This window comes from Chelmon rostratus, chromosome 13, assembly GCF_017976325.1.
Source record: "Chelmon rostratus isolate fCheRos1 chromosome 13, fCheRos1.pri, whole genome shotgun sequence".
Lineage (NCBI taxonomy): Eukaryota > Metazoa > Chordata > Actinopteri > Chaetodontiformes > Chaetodontidae > Chelmon > Chelmon rostratus.
Genome location: NC_055670.1, coordinates 1,264,135 through 1,284,499, shown reverse-complemented (window position 1 = coordinate 1,284,499; position 20,365 = coordinate 1,264,135). Strand labels below are relative to the sequence as shown.

At 42.0% G+C, this 20,365-nt stretch overlaps 1 protein-coding gene across 1 annotated transcript in view; it reads left to right on the top strand.

The window, feature by feature from the left end:
* itgb5 (integrin, beta 5) overlaps positions 1-12,502 on the top strand; it is a 40,823-nt gene extending 28,321 nt beyond the window's left edge. Inside the window, exons 12-16 of the mRNA XM_041950720.1 lie at positions 2,972-3,194; positions 4,635-4,735; positions 7,322-7,441; positions 8,269-8,435; positions 9,415-12,502. Coding sequence (XP_041806654.1) covers positions 2,972-3,194; positions 4,635-4,735; positions 7,322-7,441; positions 8,269-8,435; positions 9,415-9,510 — 707 coding nt within the window. The 3' untranslated portion in view covers positions 9,511-12,502. The remainder of the gene's footprint in view (positions 1-2,971; positions 3,195-4,634; positions 4,736-7,321; positions 7,442-8,268; positions 8,436-9,414) is intronic.
* The last annotated feature ends 7,863 nt before the right edge of the window (positions 12,503-20,365 follow it).

The following is a 20,365-nucleotide window of genomic DNA, read 5'->3' as shown; positions in this document are numbered from 1 at the left end:
CACTTTTCTCCTCACCAACCTCTCTCACAAAAAATAGAAAAAAAATAAACGCTCCTCTGCCCTCTGAATGCCCGAGCAGCGGTGCTGTCATTTCAGGACACATGCTAAGGGTTGGTGCTGTGACCCAGCCACATGCCACTCGTCATGCTGGCCTCCTCCACTGAGGTTTGGGAGTGGTGCTTCAGACTCTTAACCACAAAAAAAAGGATTAATTTGATCAGTCTCAGTTTTTCCACCTTAAAATGCACAGGTCTGCAGCCTACTGTATGCTGAATAATTAAGAGCGCAGACGTGTCAAAACAAAAATAGAACCATTTATTGCATGTCTGTGAGTCCAGACAGCATGTTGCACAACCCTGACCACCCTGATGATGATCCGACGGAATGTTTCCTGTTGATTTCGAGAAGTCTCTGTGACCTCTTTGAGGATCTGGGTTTAATCATAGACTCTGTTTTTCTTCTCCACTGTGTCTGAGGTTGAGTCTCAGCATAATATGATTGTTCTCATCCCAGACTGTCATGGGTGCATGTTGGACAGGAGGAGCAGCCACTCCTAGACAGACATCAGTGATTTCATTTGGTAGTGACCCATTTTCTCCTCAATCTTCACTCCTTTGTCAGATCATAATTCTGTTTTCACTGTTTTTCCACTTGAACTGCTTAGAAGAGGAAATGTAACGACGGCTATTGGAAAGATAGCTGTGTTACTTCATTGCTTTTTCAAATAGGTTTATGAAATAACAAATGTAAGGCTCATTTTCTCTGACCATAGTGCCCCCAACCCCTGAAACATGACTGACCTGTCTGAAAGAGACCGATGCAGAGCTACAACTTACAATTATTTTCACTGACAATTAAACAGATGATTATTTTCTCAGTTCATTGATAAAAAAAATGTCAGAAACTCCCAATCACATCACAAGATCCTAAAATTTGATATGATGTCCTCAAATAGCTTGTTTTGTCCAGCCAACCGTCCAAAAGCCAACGGTATTTGGGTTATCACAAAGCACAAAGAAAGCAGCAGATCCTTACAATTAAGACACCGAAACCAGAGACAAGGGATTGGGGGGTTCCAGGCTCCATGATGAAACCACATGCTGCTTCTTACCACAGCTCAGATCCAGCAGAGAGTTCTGTAAAGACTGTTAGCCACTACAGGATCATCACCAAAGCTTTGTAGATGCCCCACAGTACTGATGTTTTCCTGCTGTTGGTCTGCACTTGTCTTCTGATACAGACCATGACGTCTTGGATTTGACCTGCCTGCAGCCTGTCTTGATAAAGTGTGGCCATCTCTTTTCTGTCCACTCCTCATCCATCTCAGACAGAAGCTCAATGAATGTGGTCTTTGTGGAGGGTCTTGGAACAACTAGCGTGAAATAGGCTTGTAAAATAATGCTTCCCTGATTACAGCTGCTGTCCCCCTCCCGTCAAGGATTCCTCTTGTCTTAGAGCAGCATGCAGCTGAGGGAGAGTGGTCACGAAGACGACCAAGACGAATCAGAGCTGCAACATGACCCCATGGGACACAGCTCACTCCCAGAGGCTTGCCTCCTGTTCAATTTACTCCAGTGTATGGTACAATAGGGGCAGTTTGCTCAGTGCTGGTAGTAGATGTGGATTCGGTCAGCTCTGTAAACCTCCAGCTGCTCCAATTGTTCACAATTGCAAAGGAGGTTTAGATTATTCTCTCAGGCAGAGGAAACTGTGAGCTTGATTATTTTATGTCCAACTGTTTTTTTTTTTTTGTTTTTTTTTTGTTTTTTTTTGAAGAGAAGTTCACCCCATAATCAAGCAATTGTTTTACTAGTGCTGTTTATCAGTCTAGTAGACTGTTTTGGGGTGACTTGCCTGAGTTCTGGAGAAAAAGGCTCTGGAGATGTCGGCATTCTCTTAAATACAGTGGAGCCAGATGGCACTTGGCTTGTGTCGCCTAAAAGGTGACAGAGACAACCCTATCACTGTGCAGAGGGAAGTGTGCATCCACTCATGGACGACAGGCTTGTGCCCTCCTATTAGCTAACAGTATCAGTTGCTATAATTAATGTCCACAAGGTAACCATGTCAGATTAAGATTAGGGTGTTAGTGTTAGGTCAGGAGATACACGCTTCCTTCTGCACAGTGATACGGTTGGTGGGTGTGGTTTGGTGGAAAGGAAATGGTTCCTACATGAAACTGCTCACAACAAAAGGTCTGTGGATTATCTAGAGTAACTGGGTCATGATTTCTGAATGTCTCCAAGAGACATTGCTGTCGGGTTTTGCTGCTGAGCAAAGTAAATGTTATTGCTACAGCATATAATGATATTTTCAGACAGTTGTGTGCTACTGTATTCTTCTGTGCTCAAGGAGAGGTCCATAAAAATAGTTTTCCCAGTTCAATATGGAAGACTTTAATTTATGTTACCCAGAGCCCTGACTTCAACCCCATCCAACACCTTTAGGATTAATTGAAATCTTAACTGCTGACCAGTGTTGGACCCCCCCTAAAGCTCTTGTGGCTGAATTGGAGCAAATCCTTGCAGCCAAATCCCTGTAGAGCTGTTAGTGTCCACACACTTTAGTCCATTGTAGTGTGTTCTTTTACACAATTCTTGCGTTTTATCAGGCTTGTGGTGTTGAGTCTTCTAATTCTAACTCCAGCCTTAGTAAGCATTCTGCCTTTTTATTTTTTTATCCCATCATTATAAAAAAAATCCACATAGCTGCCAACATCAGGCAGCCGCCCTCAGCTGGTATGGGATTGACTACTAGCATTATTACATGTTGCTCATTTTTTCTGTGGCAAGTTGCACAAAGTGTGTGTTTCATATGTGTTTCAAAGTATTTTTCTCTGTTTTGACTGTTTGAAGATGGTATCACAGAAACACAGTATCAGATCAGATCTACCTTATTACAGCAGCTGTGTATTATAACTGTCCCGTAGAAAAACCGTTGCTGACTCCCTTGTTGTTCCTCTCTTGTCCAGGTCATGGAGAATGCCACTGCGGGGAGTGTAAATGCCACGCCGGTTACATTGGCGACAACTGTAACTGCTCCACAGAGACGTCGTCCTGCATTTCAGATGATGGGAAGATGTGCAGCGGGCGAGGCCACTGTGTGTGCGGCCGCTGTCAGTGTACTGAGCCAGGGGCCTTTGGAGATGCGTGTGAAAAATGCCCCACCTGCCCTGATGCCTGCGGCACTAAAAGGTAAAGTCTGCGTTAGGAACAAACCACACTGTAATGAGCTCTTCACAACACCAGTGGATTCAGAATTGTGGAACAGCCTATTGGGCTTCATCACATGTGTTTCTGTGATGCTTTTATCATTTAATGGAGGACGTTCATTGTGTGAGAAGGAAGGTGGAAAACTGAAACAAGGTGCAGCCTCAGAAATCTGCTTCAGTGATGAGAAGCAGTGAGCCGAGCAGGGAAAAGGTCAAACCATCAAACGCATGAAGTCTAAAACCAGCACATAACTCACTCAGCTCTGGACTCATCTAAGCTTTGATGAAGAAGTCATGAGAGAGTTGTCCAGATAACTCTCATTCCATTTGTGACCCGAACAAATGAAACTGTTGGCCCGTCTTTTGAACTTGCATCACGCCGTGTGGCAGCTCAGCCTCTTTGAGCCTGGCGTTATATGGTCATCAGATGTCTAATAAAGAGAATAGTCCTCTGTGAGGACAGAGTAGCTGCTGTGCCCTCTCAACAGGCCTCCTCACATACACATGGCTCCAGTTTTCCAAGGCAGTGGCAGTCTTTATGGAACAACCTTTCACCCTGGACCCTTTTGCCACCCTTTTGCGTGTGTGTACTTGCTCCCTTTAATGTTTTATTCACCTGCATGTGCCAATGCCAAGCTCAAGTCAATGTTACATTTTCGGATATATTTTTTTTCCGTACACAATGTGGTGGCACAGTGCACTGCCTGCAGTAAAATGAGAGAAGCTGGTTGAAATTTGAATTAGAAAGATACTTTTATTTTATATGGTGATCTACAGGATTATATGCACTCAGTTTCTAGTTTATTAGGTAGTACACATAGCTAAAACAAATGCAGTCTGATACAACAGTCCTGCTGTAACTCCGACCTGAAGGTTGAAATGTTCAGGTTTTTGTTTTGGAGGTGCTGATTCAACTGTATGATGATTTGGAGGCTGCAGTTTAAGGTGCTGTACAGTAACTGTGTTATATTATACAGAGAAGTATTTCTGTTATTTAGCCTAACTTCATTGATGTAATGGGGTGGACAAAATAAAAGACCACACCTGTACCAATAATGAATTTCAAATTCAGGGTTTTACACACTTGATGCATCTTTAATATATTGCTGAAACCCAAAGTGACTGTTTCAGTCTAACTGATGCTCACTCAAACATCAGTAATTGGAATCACTGGCTGCAGTTCATTTGGTTTGTCACCCGCTGTTCAGTTGCTTACAGTTTGCTGCAGAGAAACTTCCAGTGTTTAAAGGAGCGCAGTGGGACATTTGTGACAGCTGATGTACCCAGAGTAAAATAATAAACAGCATTAAAATAATAAATTCAAGAGGCTGCGCAGGCCTTGTGTAGATGTGTGCTCTCTGAGTGCTTCTTAGCTTAGAGGCCCTTTGTAGATTTAAATGTAAATTATACTTCTCTCCTTCAGAGAGTGTATCGAGTGCCGGCTTTTCAATTCGGGACGGCTCGCAGACAACCAGACTTGCCAGCGCCTGTGCAAAGATGAAATCATCACCGTGGAGACCCTCAGTGAGTAAACACCCCCATACACACACATGCAGATACTACAGGCACACACAGACCAGCTGGCTGGCAGAGGAAAGTATTCACATCTGTGACATCTGCAACAGTTTCACTTTTCACATTACGTACCTCCTCCACTGTCACTTTTTATTAGCCTTTTCATGCTGTTATTGTGGGGCCCTGCCAAAGTACAGTGAGTTGTCCTGTGATTCTAATGTGACACATTTAACACCTCTGATGTGATAAAGTACATACAAACCCAACTGCTTAACACCATGCTTAAGCATTGTCCTACCAAGAATAGGTGTATTTAAACAGTTGGTACTAAAAATGGCTAAATGTGTTACGAGGTGAGATGTTACCTGAGGTGCCAAGAGTACCAAAATATTATACTCAAGTATAAAAAAGTAGTAGTAGGAGTAGTAGTAGTAAAGTTTAATTCATGAATTTTACTCCAGTCTAAGAACTTTGGTAAAAAATATTTCAATAAAAGTGAGGGAAAAAAAGGGGGAAATTTTTTTTAAACAGTTCCTGTGTGGATGTTTTTTTTTTTTTTTTTTTTTGGAGAATGAACCTGTGTACATGTGGTCTGAGCATAAGTGCATTCAAATCCTACTGATATGTCACTTGCATAATAATTTGGAACACGGTAAACTGGAAGCAAAGAACAACATTCAAGAAGACGCTGGTTGCTGCTGAGTAGAATTAAATTAACGGCACATAAACATGGACATTGTACCGTAAAAGTTCAGAAGGTTGGTGATTAGATCTCAGAGCTCCTTTTGTCCATGCACTGACGTGTCCTTGAGCCAGACACTGAAAAATTGTACACATAGTTATGATAAAGTCACTTTGGACATTAGCATCTAGCAAGTGCATGTAATATAATGTGTCCAGAGAATCTGACAGACTATCTGTGAAAACAGCTGGTGTGAAACCAAGCTGGCTGACTGCTGGACAGGAGCCTTGTCCTGTTGTGGATAATGTAAGAATGCCTCAGTGCCCACTGAACAGGAAATACTGTCTGTTTGTTAAAAAAGCCCTTTGCCATTGTGCTCCTACAACATTGTCGGCTTGATAATGGATAGTTAAGAGAAAAACATTTTTAGATGTAGTGAGGGCCTCACAGAGCCACCAGCATGGCTGCAGGCTCTCTGTGGTCGGCTGGGGCTTCACTGCTTCCATCGTTTCATGATTAAAGCCTCACACGCCTCTATGATTAGTAAGGAAAGCACACCAGTAAGCACTCGTCAGTCTTTTCCTGATGTTTATATTATTATGTGGCAGGTGTCGGTCTGCTCCACGGACACCTTCACTCTACCCTGCAGGAAACAACAGCCACCCCCGCATTTGGTTCAAAGAGTTCAATCCATTCAAGTATAAAATCCTTCAAAAGACTCCTCTGCCCTGCCCTCTCTTCAGGGAGAATCCACCCACTAAACAAACCTGTACCTGCTACAAAGGAGGGCCTCTGCATGTGTCATTTTGAAAAGTTTGAGGTCTGACTGTGCAGACTGACTTCACTGTGTTCACTCTCAGTGCTCCTTTCCATAAAGCTTTCTTTTTACATCCCTCCAGCCTGGAGGAAACCAGCAGAGAGATGTTTAGGAATGTATTAATAAATGCACAGTGATTTATGGCCTTCGATCCACCGCTGTGCTGCATGGCATTGCACAGAGGAGAGAGAGGACACTGATGCTCGTGTGTTTAGTTTTAGAGCCTATTATAAGAGCATTCCATGCCCAGCGTGGCCCTGGCCCAGATCTGACGTGTTTCATAGCATTCCCCGCTCGTTCAGCCATCTGACTGGCCTTAATGGACTCCACATGTACATTCCAGATACTTTGTGCATGAAATAGAGGAGGAGAGGCTGATGGGGGGGGGGGCGAGCAGAGGGAGGGTTGGACCAGGGCAGCGTGACCTCACCCTCCCTCATGAGCTTTTGAGTCTTTTTGTGTGATGAAGATTGACTGAAAACGAGAATATGAGACAGAGTATCAGCTTCTCAATCAGTTGTGATTTCACAGCAAAGAAATTCAGGCTATGTGAGGATTGCTGACAAATGTTTTCTGTAATTCCCTCACCATGACATTTCTCTTCAATTGTACCTCATCTTTTCCCCCTTCTTTCTCTTTCTTCCTGAACCTGAAGCCAAACATTAAGTGTAGATCGATCCATGTCCAACGAGAAGAGTTTCTTACGGAAATGAACGAAGAGCAGAGAAGCTTAATGGTGGTTGAAAAAAGGAAGTCAATACAAGTGATTATTCCTTCATGAACCCCCCTCTGGGAAATTCATCGTTCACCATCCTTACTACTTCACTACACACAGATACACCAGCACAAGTTTAATCAAGCGACACGTTGTTCAGGAGCTTGTTTTTGTTTCTCAGCGTGTTCATTTTGTTTAGATAGAACAGAGATTCTGGTTTATTTCCTTGCCTATTCTCCATCTGCTTCTGTTTGACTGAGTCCTTTGGTGGGAAAAGCTGTTTAAAGAAATGTCCTTGACTGTTCTAACGTGGGATTAATACTGGAGAAAAACTCTTTTTGACCTGATTGAAACTCAGGTCTCTCCTGCTGTCTCTTTCAGAAACGGAGGACCCCGGCGCTGTGCTTTGTCTCTACAAGACAGACAACGATTGTCTCATGAAGTTCACATATTCTGAGCACGCCAGCGGACTATCCATCCTCACAGCTTTAAAAGAGCCAGGTCAGTGCTCCAAATAACAACAATTAGGTATTTCTTCCTTTTAACCACGCTGGTTTGTAAGTCAGAATTTGACCGCTGCAAAGAACCAAATGCTTTTAGATTGTATCTATGCTGCATAAAGGAACAAGGATCTCCACCACAACTTCTAAAGATTCTACAGTCTTTGTTCATGAGCTGACCTTTTCCATGTTGGCTGCTAACTGTGAGCCTGTCACGTCGTAGCATAGACTCAGACTTCTTTGACTAACTACAACCAGCTCTGCACAACTTACTGGCCAAATGTCAACCACAGATTCATGTGAAATGTTTGAATTTTAAATATTTCTGTGTGCTGTGTTCTTGCATTTGGTGATTCAGTGTAAACTGTGTAATGCACTTTAAAGATTAGCACTCATAATTCCATACACAAAACAGCAGTAAAGGATAATTCCTATGTATTCTCACTTGTGGCATACTTTAATAGTTTTGACCATCATTTCTTTGTGAGATTGTTTAGATCCAGGAACACTATTTAAAAAGTCGTATTCTGAAATTATGATCTGCTCATTCACTCACTTGTCATTAAAATTGGGGGCCTTATTTTAACGGAATAGAGTGTGTATGTACACATACACATGCAGCGACAACTTGCTTTGCCATGCCTCATTTCAATGAACCTCTCTCCTCCATGTGCTCCACACTGGGCACCAAAACACAAAACAGACGGGCAAAGCCAATGTCAGGTCAGGGAAAAGCCGAAGTGTCAGAGCGCTGCTTGCTCTGGTTTTTGGGCCTCTATAAAAGTGTCACCCTCAGTGTCTAACCACATTTGCTTTTTCCCGTCTCAGAGTGTGGTGGTGGCCCAGATGCTCTGATGGTGCTGCTTGCAGTGGTTGGCAGCATCCTGCTGGTGGGAGTAATACTGCTCGCTGCCTGGAAGTTGGTCATCACCATTCATGACCGGCAAGAGTTTGCACGTTTCCAGAGTGCGCGCTCACGAGCCCGATACGAGATGGTAAGGATGGTCCCCTTCGCCTGTAAAATTTTGTTTTGGTATAGTTTATTGTATCTACTGGCACCAAACTGCATAATAGCCAAAAATGTCAAGCAAAAATATGAGGCCTGTAGTCGAATGACACCACAAATTACAGCTTCCAAAGTGACCGTAGACTTGAATCAGTGCCTTCTTGCATAAATAGTGAGAGAGGAAATGCCAGCACCATTTCCCCGAGCCACTAAGCCTGCTAAAAATGCTGAAACAAAACAACGTGTTACAACGTCGTAGTAATTAAGGCCCAAGCCATATGGGATTTTCAGGCTGGCGCCAATGTTAAGAGTTAAAGTGATGTAAGTATTTTAATTAAAATATTCAGAAATTAACTAAAATGATCAGCAGAAGGTAAAGAAATAACAGTTTAGACGTTATGTCAGACATCTGTTGCAAAGATCTCTACAGAAGTTAGTTTGCTAGCCAGCTAGCTGCAGCCCTGTCTCATAATACCACTTTGTACATCCAGGGGTGCTGAGTCTGATAGTAAAGGCCTCAGGGCTCCTCCCGTAGTTTCAGCTGGGAGATGTATGCCAGCTGCCAGTTCGCTCCCTTCCACAAGCTCTCTTAGCTTTTTTTAGTGTAATAACTAAATCACAATATGACACAGTTATTTTCCTTATTAAACAGAAAAACATAGCCGTTCACCTTCTGCATTCAAGTCTCTCTCTTTTTCAGAATCTAAGACGAGCTTTTTGCCTTGTGAACTCAAAACACACTTTATTCAAACTCGACAGAAGTGAAATAAAACTAAAATAAAACAACAATCACCAACTTTGCTCTGTGCTCTCTGGTGGACATTATATATATATATATATAATATATATATAATGGGGACATGAGCAGAACCCGTGTATTAGAACCCTGAACTTTGTCAACTGAAGTTCACAGCTCTCATCTACAGCTGCCTTACCTTGTACCTTTCTGTTGGATCTCTCATCCACAGGCCTCCAACCCTCTGTACAAGCAGCCTGTCTCAACACATTTTGTGGAAACAGATTTCAACATGTATGGGAAGTCTTACAACGGAGGGGTCCACTGATCCCTCTGCACAGGGGGCGGCAGGACCGGTCCAACAAACAGATCCCTGGAGGACGGGCCGAGGCGGACGGCGGACTGAACGCTCATCCCTCTGCATGGGTCACATCTGAAAGCAGAAGTGAAATGAACTCGACTGTGTCCAAGGGGGAATCTGTGACCATTTCATCTTTACGGCGGGGATTCAAGCCTAGCACAGAGCGTGATGGGACTTTTTTTTTTTTTTCTTCATCTGTGTGTTTCAGTGACAGCGGCGGCGGTCGAGGGAGGAGCAACGCATGAACTCCTCGGGCTTGTTTAGAGAGAGAGGAAGAGAGAGTAGAGTTTGTCTGCAGTTCCACAATATAAATAAACTCTCTCATGAAAACCTTAACTCCCACCACATGAAACACACATTCAGTCTTTGTACAGAGCAGGCAGGACGTTGGTTTATCTTTGTATATTTTTAAAAAACACAAAAAATGCCTTTTTTAGTAAACTTTGCACCCAACAGGACTCTGAACTGTTTGAATATCACTCCGCAGTACATAACTTCAAATTTACAGGATTATTAGAAAGCACATGTTTCTGACGGTGGCCATGATGATCTTGTGGTACTACTAACATTTACTAAGCAATAGACTTCTTACCTTCATTTTGCACAGAGAATGTTAAGAATCAAGTCTCGTAAAGGGTTACATTTCCTTTTGTGTTGTGTATACGTGTGTGTGTGTGTGTGTGTGTGTGTGTGTTATTATATGCTCAATTGCACTCCCTTCTCTTAATCTGAATTGCAGGGTACCCAGCTTCTGAACCCTTAAAAGATCAGGCCGGTGTTGCTCTCTCTGTCTTTTCTATTAACAAATCTCATGAAAAGACCAAAACCAACAACTTCTTCAATACAAAGTTTCATTTTTCTAAGATATTCAGCAGTTTCCTAAAGCCACTGGGCACAGAGGTTATTAGCAAACATTACTTGAATAGGAAGAATGAATTTGTTGGGGACTATTTTCAGCAGTGCATTAATACACATTTGGAGCTTGCAGTAAACTGTTGTTTACTTGATTGTAAATTGACAGAAAATTGGCCTGCAACTATTTTGATAATGGATTAATCGTTAAGAACTTTCATCTTGTGTTGGTTTTGGCAGCCGCTGTGGACAGAAGCAGGAGTGTTTCCTCCGCCTCGTGTTGTAAAGAGCTTGATCTGGCTAGCGTGCACATTTGTTTTGGAAGTGAGTGAAAGCATTTTTCTTTTTGAAACACAGCTGTTTGCTGGATGCACAGTGATGAAATAACGTATCTGGTCGTGGCTATGTATGACTAATAACTACAATATGAAGATGGGGAAACAAAGTTTTAGTACCATTTATATACCAAGGCTGTATGTTAGCCTAGAACAGATTGGGTTGCTCAGTAATAAAGCTAAAGCTATCAACATTCCCCATGTTACATGTGTGTCTAAGAGAGCCAACTTACAATCAGTTTTGAATCCTGTACCATTTATTTTTTTTCTTTTTTCTCCCTCTTTGCTGATCCTGACCCAGTATCAGCCATAACCACAGAATGTCGAAAAATAAAATTGAAAAGAAAATTGAAGTGCTATCGTGTTGCTTACTACAAGTCAGCCTGGGTAAATATAAACATAGGCTCTTTCAGCCTACGTCGCATAAATGGTTTGGTCTGATTCCGCAGGGAATCCAATCCACTGACAGACATGAACAACCACTATGTATGGCCTTGTTTGCTTATGTAGGTCGTATAGAGGCATCAGTATTACGTACATTTCATAACCAGGTAAAAGCTCCTTGTAGTATGTTTATGTCTTTTCTTTTTGTTTTTTCCTCAGAGTCATCAGCTCTCTCCAGCTTCAGTGGTCATTGTTAGGATTGGCTGCTTTTCCCTGTTTTCATTCATTGTAAATTGAATATTTTGGGGGTTTTTGTCAGACAAAACAAGCAATCTGAAGATGTCACCTAGGGCATTAGGAAACTGTGACAGGCATTTTTCTTTTACTATATTTTAAAAAATAATTGACCAAATTAACAATGAAAATACTGTAGAAATAATGGAATGAAAATAATGGTTAGTTGCACTGCAACATGTGGCTCATTTTCCAACAACAACACAGAGGAGTGACCTTTATCAAGCTTTGGATACACAAGCAATACTTGCTAGTTGGATCAGTTGATTGTTGGTTTTGGTATTTTGGTTGGATCTGTTGACTGTAAGAGTCTCTGACCCCTTAACAACACCTCACAATCAGAGGCAACGTCACATGATAACACTGTATATCCAGCACTGTGGTGACTGCCTTAAAACATTCTCCTGATAAAGTAGATTTGTTTCGTTCAGGATCAGTAGAGATGCAGAGTACATCACCTCTTTCTTGGAATACAGACACGTGTGGTACTTGGAGTTAATGTACAGTAGATCTGGGCATACGATATGACTGGCTGCTACATGAGAAAGTCCTTGTGACAGTTTGTCCACCCTGTCTGCACTGGGAGTGGGTGGAAACTTTGAGACACCTCAAAGGATTGTGTCCAGAGTTATAAATCTACCGTTACAGTTCCCACAGGAAGAGGTGGAGTATGAGCTGTCACAGGGAAGTCTGACAGTGAGAAATGCTGGAGGGGTTGAGCCTGGGTGACAACGAAGGGTGCTCTGTGGTCTTTTTTGGGATGGTTGTACAGTAAAAGTGGCAGGGATTTGGAGTTTGTATGTGTAAGCGTGTGTTTGAGTGGAAAGAGTGTGTGTACATGGGTATGTATGTACATACAGTGCCAAATGAACTGATTTTTTTTTTCAGTTTGGAGTTTTGACTTGGCTTGGCTGTGTGCCTTGGCACAGTTTACTAAAACTCACCCACACCTCTTTCAGCTCAAACATAAATCTGTAGTATAGCGCTCTCTGTACAATTGTGAACATTTTCACATGGATGAACAGTCCACAAATGGACTCGCACCACTACACGTTTATGTAATACTGTACACAGAGCAAGAACAATAAATCTCATTATCTCCAAAGCCAGTGAGTGCGTTGTGTTTGGCTCAGTCGTGCATTACATATTTACAAAGGGTACATTAAAGTCTGAGCTCTAATTTTAAACATCACACACGACTCTGCCTGTGTGTGTGTGTGTGTGTGTGTGTGTGTGTGTGTGTGTGTGTGTGTGTGTGTGTGTATGCACACTCTTAAGTTCAGGAAACCATCTGTTTTTACCACTAGCCATGCTATTACATGTTTGATGTGTGACACAGACAGGAAGGCTGGTCTAATGTGTCCTCTGATGCTGTAATTTACACCTCCCTGGTTAGACCCCTCCCAGATATGATGATAATTATGATACTGAAGCTTTTGCAAAACTCCCCTATTATTACATATGCAGTCACTTATTTCTTATATGATATTTTGAAGCATCATACCTCTCAATTAGCATTATTCTATCTGAATCAATGCATGTGTACTTGGATTTGTGTTAATGTTGAGGGACTGGATGAATGTGCTAATGTACATGTAGATGTACAAAATGTGTATAGAGATTTGTGAATATGTACACAACAACTGTAAATATGTACATCAATGTGTGTGTGTGTGTGTGTGTGTGTGTGTGTGTGTGTGTGTGTGTGTGTCCTGGTGCTTGCTTGCTTCTTCCTGTGCATGCTGTATGGACGGGCAGCTGAGGCTATATGTTCTCCTTCTCTTCTCTACTTCACACCCGTCTAAGAAAAGCTTTTCTGCTGGAGATGTTGTTTTTTGTTTTTTTTACTTTTAAATGCTTTTATTTCAGTTCCTTTATTTGGTTTCTTCCCTCTTTAAATAAGTTCCCTTCTGCTTTATTTTCTATACACCCAGCATTTTCAGCATCATTTCTCTTTTTCTGGTCTTCTGACCCAAACGCTCTGCTACTTGAGGTCACACCACACCACGTGCTGTGTAGCTGTACTCTCATTAGCTGTTTGCAGCGGAAATTCAAGAATTGTGAGTCATCACTGACAGCTTTGGGATCAATATGGTAATGGAGCTTAGTTTTCACTTCACCTTTGCTGACCAGTGGACACTGTGAGAAAGAGAGGCAATTACAGCATAATGGTAAATGCTACAGGGTAGTGTAACAGTAGCTAGAATACAGAAGACTCATAGAGTTGGCAGACTGACTCTGTATTGTCAGAAACACAGGAATATCCAGTTTGCTAATAGCTTAACTAGCAGTCCTACCAGATCTAGAGAGGAGCAGCAAACCCCAGAGTCAATCAACTGAAAAAGCTTTGTTTAATTGCTTAAGAATACAACTTGTTTGTTGAGGAAGATGAGGGAAATATATATAGTGGCACTTCAAATAGCCTAAAAATACAAATATCACAATGGTAAAATGCTCCACTACAGTTTAAGTTCAAGTATTTAACATTTTACTGATGTTTTTAGTATTAAAGGTGGCCTGTGGAGTTTTCTTGTGAACAAGCAGTTATACTGACAAAGTTCCACTCACAGTCTGTTACTCACCAGCACTCACTGGGCACGGCTACCTTGTTGTTGACAAGTTGTCACCACAGCATGTCCTCAGGATCCCAGTCAGGTCAGGATGGAGCCTTGGCAAGTGAATCCTCCACAGCTCCACCCTCTCTCCAAATACAACATACAATAACACGTAGCTTGTAATCACAGCTGTCAGATAAAATCAGTGGATTTTGATGATTTTCTTTCTGGAATGAAGTAAAGAGTAGAAAGTCTCTCAAAATCAAAAAATCCATGCAAAGTACCAGCACCTCAAAATTGTACTGATGTACAGTAGTTGAGTGAAAATACCTTTGTTTTCATCACCTATTTTGTTTCAACAGATATTTAACTAAATACTTAATTCAATAACACTCTTTAATCCCAGTTTATCACCAGCACACAGAGTATGCTGTTGATGTAGTGAAAAACCTCTTACGTAAAAGATCTGAATACTTCTTCCACAACTATTCCAGAGTTTTAATCCACTCTTGCTAACTGTATGATGCACCTCTGGGCTTGAAATGCACAGTATAAATCCACAGCCTCTAAACATGCCTGTCAGAAATAATCGGGCTAATGTATCACAGTCTTCACATCGAGAGTGGGGAAAGGGAACTGCCAGTCTGTTTTCTGTGGAGCCCTAACCTCTTTGTGATGTAAACTCAATTCCCAGGTCTGAATGCAGAGATGTTTCAAGGAATGAGAGCTTTTCACATGAAGCCCGGTGTGTGTGACAGCAGTTCAGCTGTCACTCATCCTCTCTGAGTCAGCATGCTTTCATGAACACGACACTGATGTGCTCGGCACTTTGCATGCCTGCTCTCACATTCAGGCTGTGCGCTTCACAAAAGCTCTATGAACCGTGTGAAACAACATTGTCACAGAGTCGCAGTGCTTTGACCTTTGACCTCCTGTTGGTGAATGCCATCAGTCAATCTGATGTGTTTGCTGTGAAATACATGTGGTGGACAAAAACACTACCATAGCTGCAGTGTTTTCAGTGTTCAGTTTAGTTTGATAGAATATATTTTTTAGCCATCAAGAAGCTTTATCTTAAATCTGATCTCAAAGAAATCAGTGATTCACAGGGAGTGGACAAAATAAAGGAAACACAAAGTACAATTACAATTCTATTTTACACAATGGCAAGTGTGAGGAAGACTTTCCTGTTTCAACATGACAATAATTCCCGTGCACAAAGCTAGGCATAAAAAGATCTTGTTAGTCCACTGTGAGCCGGGCCTTGGCCGACCTCGCTAGTGCTCTTCTGTCTGTCTGGTGGAAGGCCTGAAACCAGAAACTGTTACAACAGCCGGTTACAGTCCATATCCTTCAGATGTGATGTTAAATCAGATGGCGTGTAATGTCTGGATGTCCATATATTTCTGGCTATTTTACCTATGTGTATAAATAGAGTGTATTCATGCCAATATTTGACCTGCTGACTTGTTGTTCATGAGAAGCCTGATTGCTCTCCAGTATCCTGCCTTCTGCTGCCATCTAGTGAATGAAAAGATGTCAGTGGAGCTCATGCATTTACCTTCACAATCTTTTGGGCTCTTTAGAGAAACAGTGCACTGGCGTAAGAGCAGACAAGTGGACAAGGAATGTTTGACTTGTTAATTATATCAAACACTTGCAAGTTGCCAGTAGGCTTGCTTGGGACAATAAGAGTGAATTCTGTGTTGCCATACTGATCTTCAGTGTGTTTCGTATCAGTATGGTAGTTGTAAAGACATTTCCTTTAACTCTGACAACATTTACATGGGAGCTGAGCTACAACTGTCTTAGAGTCTCCAAAGGAGATATTCCTGCATGAGAATAACCAGACTCTGGATTTTCAGTTCAATCTGTGAACACCAGGAGGCGCCATCAGCTGCTCCAGCACTTCAGAGTGCCAGCAGTCATGGCGGAGGACACATTGTAATAGCGGCGAGGTTGTCTTGACAGTATCCTGACTCATGTTGCTGATGGAAGTCTCCCATAACTGCAAAGTACGGTTCAGCACATTGTCAAGCAGCACTGGGCGACACCCAGGCTGCTGGTGGTCTGCACAACAGGAGGAAATCATTTTGAAGGATTCCTTGGTAGATCCACTGGCTAAAGCCTTTTTACACACTGGATTTGAAAGCAGTCTGCATACCTTAACATTCCCCACTTTTTTTTTCAAACTCCTGAGAATTGTACAAAATAAAGTAGAGATCACTTTTGAAGGGCAGTTCCTGACAATATGGTACCTCCCAAAAGAAGAACATTGATAGAGTCAAAAGTGTTTAGTTTAGCAGATTACAGGACCCAAAATAGCACACTTACAAAGGACAGGAGAGCAATGTAGGTTGAAAAGTCTTAAATGATGACTGATCACAGAAGCAACAAGTGGAGTCAACGGGTTTCCAGACACTGGACAAGGCTTGGGGAGGAGTGGACCAGACAAGCCTTCTTCCAAGGACGCAGACAAACAGTGCATGGACAGAAACAGGTAAAGGCAGGCACCTCAGCACAAACAAAGACAAGGATCAGGAAGGCAGGCAAGGAAAAAGAGTTCAAAAATACTTGATTGATTATACTGATGATTTGACGAATACTGAGTGGAGAGCTGGTGCTTCTATCTACACTGTCGCAGTAGGTGAGTCTTGATTGCATGATTGAGTGCAGCTGCGCTCAGGTGGGGAGGAGGCTGAGCCCAACCTGGGGCCTGTTGCACAAAAGTAGGATTCAGACATCCAGGATAAGTTACTGAGCCTGGCTCAACCAATCCAAAACAACAGAGTTCAGGCTTAATTGGTTGCACAAACGCCAAGCCAGGATAAGTAGACACGGATTCATCAAGCCAGGTGAAACCAATCCTGGATAAGTTGCAGCACACAGCTCCTCAAATAGGGCCCGCAATCAATCACAGATTCACGGATTCACCATGGCATCTCGTGCAGCAAACTTTTCCCCGTTGGAGCAGGAGATAATTATGGACGCATATAAAGAGGTGAAAGACCAAATTAAAAAAAAGGAAACACCGCCACTACCATAAAACAACGAGAGAAAGCGTGGCAAAGTATTGCACAAAGACACACTCACTACTCCACTGAAACCATCACAATTACAATCCAAATAGTTTATTAACATCCCCAAAAACGTAGTTGTATTCTGATTATGAAACAGCTGGAACTGCCAGTGAAATTGACTGCAGATGTGAGTGAAATCATGTTAATGCAGCTCCGTATTTGCTCCTCATGCTCCTCTGTTGTTGCATTCATTATGTGTGTGTGTGTGTCCTTTGTTCATTTTTTAATTTAATGTATTATTTTCAGATTAAACATGACTGGGCCCAAACGAACTTGGCAGCAAGTCAAGATCAAGTACAAGAACATCCTGCAGAACAGTAAGTACTCATTCAGTCTACAATGGTGAGAAGTCATCATCTGGTGCCCACACAAAATGTCATGTCTGTCACAGGACCCAGATGCTGTACAGGGTGAAAGCCAGCCGTGCAACATAGTGAGTATTAATGGAAGTGCATTCTCATCATACAAATAAAACTGGCAGATCTGGACACTGAATATAATAAAAAAAAAAAACAGATTGAAGACCTCTCATTGCAATCTGAACTCAAAAGGAAGACACTCAGAAAATTGGACCTCGAAATAAAAATACTTGAGCGGGAGGTGAGTTTTACCTTCAGTGCACACTATATGCTGACTGTAACACAAACAACACAAAACTCTGGTGTGCTGCTGGGTGACTGAGGGTATGCCTGTGAGCCTTTTTGCCTCACACCTTACGCAGACCCTCAGGGAGCACAGCGGGCATATAACAATGCCCATGCCAGGACAAGGGCTCAGATCGAGATGACCTTTGGCCTCCTGAAGGCACGCTTCCAATGTCTGCACCATCTGAGGGTCGGTCCAGACAGAGCATGCGATATTAATGTGGCTTGTGCTGTCCTCCATAATGTGGCCTGCCTGAGGAAGGAGAGGGCCCCCAGAGTGCCATCAGACGTGGACTGGGACGATCCAGCCATCTTCCCGGATGACAACAGTGGTCGGCTGATCAGAGACCAATATGTTTTAAATTATTTCAGTTAAAGTGCATTCTGTACATTTAAGTTGAATATGGCCTGCAATAGCAGATAGCTATTCATTTGGCCTATTGTGCTGTGTACTGTGTGTACAGGCCTAACATTTGTCTGTTCATTTGTTAAGTATGGATTTGTCCTGCATTTATTTCAGTGTGCAGACATGCAGGGTGTTTTATATACAGACCTTTGAGAATGTGTATTTATTCTTGTGATGAATAATATGCTTTGATTCTGTGCTTTCTATTTTGTAGAGCACTGTGTGACTTCACTTTTGAAAGGGACTGATGGATTACTTGCTTTGATTTATCCTATTCAATAAAGGAATGTCATGTCACCTTACTGTATGATGTGTATTTATATATATATATATATACACCCACTGAGCATAAAGACATGATCTCTGAAAAGCCAGAAGACGTCCTCAGGGGAGCCAGAATGAGGGGGTTTTATACGTCTTTTCTGGACATAGTATAGATTCCCTTACTAGACATTATATGGACACAATGAAAATTACATTTTAAATACGCAATTACTAGACATCCAGAGAATGTCCTTAGGGGCGCTAGATTGAAAGTCTGTCTACGTCGTTTCTGGACGTCATATAGATGTCAATGAAATATGTGTTAAAGACAAAAAATACTGCATATCTAGTAGACTTGCTGACTGCATGAGGATAAGGACTTTACATTTGGAAATGTTAAACATTCAAATTGGGTAACTGGGAAGAACAGCTTGTAAAAGTAGTTCAACTGATCACCATCATAGCTTTGCAACCGTTCATTCCTTTGACAGCAAACTGACCACTCCAAGAAATCACTTATATAAGTCAAATACTTTTATTCTCTCACTTGAAACAAAGTGTAAATAAAATAAAAAGCTACGACAAATCTGAGAGAGCTCTGGTCGCCACCACTGCGCCCCCTAGGACACACTGCTCCCATCAGTTATGTGCAAATTCAGCTATTCTGAATACAGAATACAGTTAGGTAATGCAGAAAAAAAGACGGACAAAGTGATGTCAAGTTGGGGGTGGACTGAGTCTTTTGTTTTTAACAGGTAGCCTGAATTTGTTTTTGCATGTGTCTGTGTGTATTGGGGATACGCGCCTAAAATACAAGTGACCGTTATTTTTCCAAGTTGCTTTAGTGAATAGGACATCATAAAATGTCTGTCTAGCTCGCTTGTGTTTTACAAACAGCTATGAGTGTTAAAAGTTATGCGAAGTTAACTTCTTACCTTAAAATAGTCCAGGTGCAAGTTGTTCTGTGCCAGGACTTCCTCCTTGGATGTGGACGTCCAGATTACAGCCTGGCATGATATCAATTTGTCTTGGATGTCCACAGACGTTGCTTGCTCAGTGGGTATATATAATATACGATTGCAATTAATGATCACAAATGTTTAAATAATGACAGTGGGTCTTGTTGAATGTGATAAGAATGTGTAGTGGGAGGTGGAATAAATATTGGTTTCCATTTATGGTAACTGCTGACTGAGATAAGGCATGAGATTAAATAGATCTTGGAATTTAGCCTGGTCTGGAGCAGGCTAGCTCCACAGAATAAATCTCCATGGTAACTTATGTCAAAACATATCCCGCTTCCCCCTATCCCAGTTTTGTGCAACCTGATCAAGGATAAGTTGATCCAGGATAACCAACATATCCCGGCTTAATCCCTTATCCTGGTTTGTGCAACAGGCCCCGGGTCATTTTTAGTTTTGTCTGTGTTTGTTGCAGTTTCCTCTCTCTCCTTGGTGTGTGTGTTTTCTAATGAATGAATGACTGAGTGAACGAGGAGCAGGTGGTGTCCCTTGATTGGCTGCCTTGGCTGCCTCGCCTGATTGCCGCCACATGATGATGGTCACGATGGTCAAGGGGCAGATCCATGACCTGTTTTGAACAGTCCGCAAACTTCACTCTTCCTCCTCCCTGTCTTATCAGCATGTTTGGTAGCATAGTAAAATGCTAAAGTAGTGTGTTTGGTGGAAACTGCTGTGAATGTTTGGTTTGAAATTAGATACAGAGCAATATTACGCAGAACCTTGTGAACATGTGAAAATCCTGTAAGAGTTGAGCAGTAATAGGAGGGAGAAGCCTTTTTGTTTAATTCATGTTCTCATGTTCTGTTTCGTCATTTATAGGAGGTAGTTTTATCCTTTGTCATTTATTTACCTTTTCTTTTGGTTAGGGAAGCTAGGGTAATTTAGAGTGTTTTTGTTTATGTTGGATCATTTCTACCTCTGAAGCAAATAAAACTGCTCCTTTTTGAATTTGGCTTGTTGATGTTGCTGGCTTCCTTGGAGTGGGA